The 7,072-nt window shown below is 41.0% G+C and overlaps 1 protein-coding gene and 1 long non-coding RNA gene across 2 annotated transcripts; both read right to left on the bottom strand.

Annotated features, from left to right (window-relative positions):
• Window positions 1–2,214: 2,214 nt before the first annotated feature.
• Window positions 2,215–4,879, bottom strand: LOC110943854 (extensin-like). Its single transcript, XM_035990036.1, has 4 exons — window positions 4,874–4,879; window positions 3,331–3,960; window positions 2,799–3,180; window positions 2,215–2,312 (listed from the first exon to the last, which is right to left on the bottom strand). Exons 1-4 carry the CDS (start codon window positions 4,877–4,879, stop codon window positions 2,215–2,217), a joined length of 1,116 nt encoding a protein of 371 aa, XP_035845929.1.
• An 867-nt stretch (window positions 4,880–5,746) lies between these two features.
• On the bottom strand, window positions 5,747–6,774 carry LOC110941682. Its single transcript, XR_002594319.2, has 3 exons — window positions 6,658–6,774; window positions 6,337–6,583; window positions 5,747–6,249 (listed from the first exon to the last, which is right to left on the bottom strand). It is a non-coding gene; the product is annotated as an uncharacterized LOC110941682 (long non-coding RNA).
• Window positions 6,775–7,072: the final 298 nt, after the last annotated feature.

Below are 7,072 nucleotides of genomic sequence, written 5' to 3'. Positions count from 1 at the left end.
AACATTCATTTGAAAGACCCTGGTGTTGGTCTTCTTTCCATCCTCCGTCTTCTTGGCATTCTTTGGGCAGTTGGTCTTTATGTGCCCCTTTTCGTTGCAACTGTAGCAAGTTGCATCCTTCAACCTCTTGCACTCAAGAGTTCTGTGCTCGGAAGACTTACATATCCCACACATCTTGGGCTGGGATTTCTGCTCGAACCTGCACCTTCCAAAATGGTGCTTCCTACAAATCTTGCACTTGGGCCTATCGCCCGACTGTTGCTCGCTTCTCCTGGCCTCAGACCCTTTCTTACCATCACGGTTTCCCCTCTGTTTCTTACTCGATCGACGTGAATTATCATCTTCACGTTTCCTCTTGTCAGATTCCGCACTTCTTAACGCTCTCTGTCTCGCTGCATCCTGAGTGAGAGACAGAGATAAGTCGGTGACAGATCGGAATGTAACAGGTCGCGAGGCCTTCACACTGGCCTTGATTTCTGGGGCCAAACCCCCAATAAAGCGCGCGATCCTTTTAGGTTCAGGGGTCACTAGGTAAGGAACTAATCTGGATAAGGTGTTGAAACTGGTGAGGTATGCCTGGCAATCTAGGTTCTTCATAACCAAAGATAGGAATTCGGACTCTATACGCTCAACCTCATGCTGAGGGCAGTAGTTTTCCTTGATAAGAGCAACAAACTGCTCCCAAGACATGCTATACAGGGCAGCCTTTCCAGAAGCCTGGATCAATGCTCCCCACCAGGCTAGAGCCTCACCTTTGAAAGACTGGGATGCAAACTTAACCATATCCCTTTCAGCACAACCACTGATATCTACCACTGTCTCAATCTCATCAAGCCATGTCATACAGTCAACTGCCCCTTTCTCCCCAGTAAACTCCCGAGGTTTACATGACACAAAATATTTATACGTGCAACCCTTAGCACGTGGGGCTTCATCAACCACAAGCTTCTTGGGGTGAACACTGTCTTCATTTGAGGAATGACGATCATCATCCTTCTTAGGTTTGGGAGGAGTAGGTGGCGGTTTGTTGCGAATCTCAGAATGATTCTTTGGTTTAGCATGCGGTGTAGATAGAGTTCTACTGTGGGTTTCACTGTACTCGCTGTACTGTCGCGCTAAGGCTTTCGCAACCGCATCATTCACAATTGCTTTTAACTCGGCACTAGTCACTAGGAACTTTGCATCATCACGCTTCTCAACCGGATGGCTATTGGCTTCTTCTGATCTGGCCATGTAGCTTCAAACGCTACATATAATAGATAGGCAAGGTTTTCACTTAAAGGCTCTTTATAGTATTTTATATTTTATTAACCAAGGTTTTAAATTGCCATTTTAGGTTAATTTATTAAAACATTAGGATGTTGTTATTATCCTATAATACTCTTATTATTAGCACATAAGGCCTAGTCACAAGGACAGTTAAGATATTTAATAACCAAGATTTTACAGTATCTAGGTGTTTTAGGTTGAATCATAGTTCGTTACCATCTATTAACAGGGAGTCATAAGCTACCACTGTCCTTAGTCACGGAGGACATTAAATTATTGCCCACAGGCACTTCACTTCATAGAAGTGGTTAAATAATTAAGGGAATTTAAAATTAACCCTTTATGAGAGATGGCCTGTGTGACTTTACTGATTCACAGTTTGCCAAGAGCATTAACATACTAACAGATGTTAATAATTGGAATCTATTATGTGGGTTATACCATCTTGGCCAGGTTTGAAATAACACAAAGGCTAGGTTTTACCTCCAAGATTCTTTAATAATTAACGCAGAATAATCCTAAATTGAGATGTTAATTATGGATCTTAACCTAATTATGGAACTACCATCTTGGCCTTGTTTTATAAATTATAAAGCTAGGTCTTGGTTCACTTTAGATTTTTACCAATAATTACAATGGCAGATCCTTTTAAATATTTCATTTATCTTCATAATTTATGCATGTAATAAAATGAAAACTTAATTAAAACATCCCGCAAATTGTTTTAAATCAGTACAATAATTGCCCAAACGGGACTTCTACTAAAAATAAATGAAAATGCCCACACAGGGGCGGGAAACAAGGACAAACCCACGCAGGGGTTAACTAACCAAACTTGCTCACGCAGGAGCAGAATACAAACCACAAGCTCACGCAGGAGCTGAATACTGGAATAACAAGTCCACGCAGGGACTGAATTACAACACAAATAAATAACAAGGGTTTTCAATGACCCCTCCTCTTTGACTTCCCTTTAAGCAAGTCTGACAGCCCTTTGAAGAAACCTTGCCGCTCTCTGCGGTCTTCACGAACCTCCTGTTCAACTGATGCAGCGCGTGAAACGAAAAAAATGAAGATTACACGTTGATTCTACGAATACCCGTGTAGTTCTTCCCCAACCCCCAAATTGTAACCCCAAAGGCCACGGAATTTGAAGTGAAAAAAACAGTTTTCTCAAAATTCAATTCTGATCTTCTCATTAGCTTTAGCAACATATAAATAAAGACTGAAATTCGAAACGGGCCTAAAAAAGATAACGGGCCAAACACACGGCCTAAAACAAAAAGCCCAAAATAGTTCAAAAAACATAAAAATGCAAATAAGTAATAGAAATAAGCGTTTTTTGGCCCGGACGATGACCCAAACCGTCGTAGGCGTTTGCAGCAAGATGGAGCTCGTTCTCACGTTCGAATCGCCTGGTCACACGTCCCAAACGGACCCCCGTAGCCCAAGTTAGAGCCATTTTAGTGAAGGCCCTTTTGTTACGCGGTCTTGGGCCTCCAAGTACAAAATAGTCCGTTCCTCCACACTTGGGCCCACATCATCAACTTGGCTCAGCCTCTCAAGGACTTCCTGCTGAATCTGTGGCTGTGGCGGCTGATACACCGGTGGAGGAGGTGGCTGATGCTGGTACCCATAAGTCGGGTAACCAGTAGTCCATGGCCCTCCGTATGGTCCTTCAGGGTGAAGGGCATTGTAATCCCGAGCTACTTGATACGGATCTACCTCCGCATAACCGTAGTTGTAGTTGTAGTTGTAATGGGTGTGCGCTGGCTGCTCGAAGGGGTTGTATGCCGCTGACCTAGCATACGCAGGAATCGGGTTATCGAAACCCAAAGGTGGTACCACAGGTACTGAGTTGACATCTGGTATAGGGCTTGTTGGACCACCCATCTGCGGGTCCTCTTCTTCCTGAAGTGGCGGGTAGTGGCTGCCACTTGATGGTTGGGGAGTACTGATTCGAACTCCACCTCGCACGGACATCCGTGCATTTGACCTTCTCCGCCTCGGCGGCTCCGGAGGCGGTTGCTGCTCTTCTGGCGGTGGTGGCGGCGGTGTGACTGCCACAAATCGTTGACCCTCCGAAGGGTCCTGTTGCTGTTGATACTGCTGCTGCTGCTGGTGCTGGTGGGACGACGAGTGCTCAGACGGGGTGAAGTACCAATCATACTGGTTGAACTTTTCCATAAAACTGTCCGGTCCGCGGTATGGCGATCCATGGAATGATGACCCATCTGAGATCTCAATGGGATGATTCGGCGTTCCTGATGCAGGCTCCACGGGGTCAGTATCCTCATCCATGTCGTTTTCCCCTGAAAAGTGGTCTTCCGGTCCAAGTGGGTTAAAACCCATGGGTTCTGGCAGAAGGTTAGCCGGGTTAAATCGGCTTTGGAAAACGGGTGTTGGGTCGCCAAAAGAATGATGAGAGTTGGATCTCTGTAAAGGTATAAAGACTGGTGGTTGGTCGTTGGGCTCATTCTCTGATTGGGGCCCAAAAGAGTGTTGGTAAGAAGGTGAAGAGCTAAGGGATACAGATCGCCTTCCAGGTTCGACATAGAGCCTCCATGGCTCTTGCGGGCTTGTGCTCATAGTGATAGATGGAGTACGCCGGTGCGAAGGCCCGGCTTCGTGATCATGACCTGTCACGGGTCCTTTGCCTCTACCACGAAGGAATCTTGGTGGCATGATGACCTGCATACAATATTTCGATAACAACAACAATATAATTATAAGAGACTCAAAATAAAACAAAACAGAGTTTGTCCTATGTTCAATGTCTAGACTCGAACTCGAAGAATGTGCAATTTGTGCACTGAGATTAAACACAAAAAGGCTGGTGTTTAATTCACTCAGTGTTGGCTCTGATACCAACCTGTCACACCCCAAATTTCCACGTGTCACCGGTGGGCCCGGTGGGGGAGTATCGTGACGTAGTTGATATCATCATTTGTCAAACAACACAAATTATAATGCACAGCGGAAGCAAATGAAAATAGATTTATTTCAACTATTAAGTGTAATATCAAGTATCACAACCAGTCGAAATAGATCCACAGGCGGATCGAAAATAAAGAAAAAGAAATTGTTCAACAGATATATGCATCCCAAAGCTTGCGAGACTCTACGATGCTAAGGAGAAACCAGCCTATTGCGTATAGCACCTGCACTTAATCTTTTTGGGGGAAAATACGTCAGTTTGCACTGGTAAATACAATTTAACTGACTCATTTTGAAAACATTTGAAAAATTTGGTTTTAAATGCACAAGGCACAAAACATTTTATAACTTGGGAATAATTAATCAAAGTTAAACTTGTAAAAGATTTACATGTTTGTTGTGCGTTCAGTCGCCCGAGTCGTGTCGGGTTTAAGGTTAATTGACACACCACTTAGTATAAGTCCGCGGCGGGAAGCCAACGTTTATACTTTAATAACACTACGCCAAAATAGGGATACAGTCACATAAAAAAAGTGTGACTATATGCCTTTCGCCTCACATATTTTTTTCAGGTCAAGTGTGACCAAAGCTCGAGTCATCGTAGGTATCATACGGCTACACATACTTTTTAGTGGCCGTAGAGCTTAAAAGTGTGGCTAAAAGGTACCAACATTATTTGTTAAAATCTAGCATTTCCTCTATTAAGTGTGGCTAAAGGATAGCAACGGCCACATGTATTTACTTTAAGTGTGACCGTTACTGCTATATAGTCACATAAATTACCAAAATATTTGTTTTAGCCACATTAATTAAAAAAAAGTGTGGCAAAAAGTGTTGTTGTAATTAAGCATTTTTCCCATTAAGTGTGGCTAAAGGGTAGCAACGGCCACATGAATTATTGTAAGTGTGGTTGTTTCTGTTATATAGACACGTGAACTTACTATAAGTGTGGTTGTTTCTGTTATACAAACACACAAACCAAAAACAAAGTGACTATGGTGTGGCTAATGATTATTTATAGCCACACGAAATATTGTATTTTTAAGTGTGGCTATTGTCTAACCTTTAGTAACACATATTTCTTTTTCTTATGGCAATTTCTATCATTCTATCACACAAATAAGAAACAAGGTGGCTATGGTGTGGCTATTGTCTAACCTTTGGTCACATATATTTGTTCACCCTGTGACTTTTGCTATAATGTCATCACACAAAAAAGAACAATGTCACGAAAGTGTGGCTAATGGTTATGTATAGCCACATGAAATTTTATAATTTTAAGTGTGTTTATTATCTAACATTTGGTCACACATGATTTGTTTTTCCATGACAATTGTTATGCTTCTGCCACATAAAAAACAAACTAATTCGAAAGTGTGGCTAACAATTATGTATTGCCAGATGAAAATTTATAATTTAAGTGTGGCTATTGTCTAACATTTGGTCACACATATTTATTATGGTTTTATGTGGCCATTTTCATATAATTAGCCATTTTATTTTCAAAATTTTATAAAACTAAAACAAAAGTAACCATGAGAAAACCTAAAAACCAAATTATATTAACAATAATAAACCAAAATCCATACATAAGTTTTCAATTTAAATACATATGAAAGACAAACTTCTCAAAACCTAACTATAAAAGTTGCAAAGGGAATGCCTCTACACATAAACTAAGAACTAATTCTTGGTCATTGTCTTCAAATCCATATACTCACTGCTTGTAGACTTAAAAGTGCTGCAAATATATATCCAGTTGTTTTGCCTTTGTGGAATGCTCCATGATTTGGTTGCAAAATCAACGAGTAGCCACCAGATGCAAATTGTGAACAATTCAATCAATGACCAACCACCCGGTATCAATGAGATCCAAGCATTCTGAACTGCTCCATCCCAATAAAAGCATGTCCGAATACATGCTTGCTATTGCAAATATCATATGGAAAAACGTGTACGAATAACTCACATGTTTTGCTTCCACTTCTTTCTTGCCTTTGCCCGATTCTAGTTCCTCCGATTCTAGAAATGGTAATCGTTCACCTGTTGTGAAAGGTGAACTAAGATTTTAGTTTCATGAATCCAATTTGGAAAAATATGTAATTTATATGATCAATGTACAAGTTTAACCTGTTCTCGAATAAGATGGAGGGATGTTGAAGAACCAGAACGTAGAGCAAAATATAAACCTAATACAACACTTGTAAGCATGCCAAGAATTAGTGTACATGTGGTGACAGCTTTGGAATTGTGTAAACCAGATCTAGAAGGCCTAACACCACTCCACAACATTGATGGGCGAAGCCGTGTGCTTTCTCATGTCCCATTAGCTGGGAGTCGAGGCTTGTTGTGGCACATATATATTTTGCAGGTGCATCTGATTAACAATAATACAACCAAGCAGTTAATCAGATTACGCGGGTCACACATTTTATTAACAAAACAACTTACGCGGATCATATTAGCCCTCTAAGACTATGCCACATTTGGGTGCTTCTTTTTACAAAGCTCATCCCAGAACTGTACAACTAGTAGAAGAGTCCTGGTGTGCATTTGGGCCAGCTCCTGAATATTAAAATAACATAGAATGTTAAGATATCCTCCTCATGTTGTAACATACTTTCCAGAACTATACATTTAGTCAAGTAGAGGAAAGGAAAACTTGCCTGGAGAAACTTCATACTAGAACTGTACAATTGGTCAAGGGAAGTCACTGAAACAAGTAATGAAAATTGTTACTTAAAACTACAAATGCAATTAGGCGTGGGCTCAAAAATTATCTCCAACACTCATCATGTAATGGTATTTAAAAAAACACACTTAAAATGTAAAAAAAAAAATATAACTATCAATTGGATTCATTGGC

This window comes from Helianthus annuus, chromosome 5 (assembly GCF_002127325.2).
Source record: "Helianthus annuus cultivar XRQ/B chromosome 5, HanXRQr2.0-SUNRISE, whole genome shotgun sequence".
NCBI classification, from domain to species: Eukaryota; Viridiplantae; Streptophyta; class Magnoliopsida; order Asterales; family Asteraceae; genus Helianthus; species Helianthus annuus.
The sequence above is the reverse complement of the archived record's forward strand: the minus strand, read 5'-3'. Positions and strand labels throughout refer to the sequence as shown.

Excerpts from the sequence above, each read along its gene's own strand:
- LOC110943854 (XM_035990036.1), bottom strand. Across the intron at positions 3,181-3,330 it reads AGGGTCAACGATTTGTGGCA|GAAGAAGAGGACCCGCAGAT; the intron begins GTCACACCGCCG and ends CCGCCACTTCAG. Across the intron at positions 2,313-2,798 it reads AGTTGATGATGTGGGCCCAA|TTGAACAGGAGGTTCGTGAA; the intron begins GTGTGGAGGAAC and ends GCGCTGCATCAG.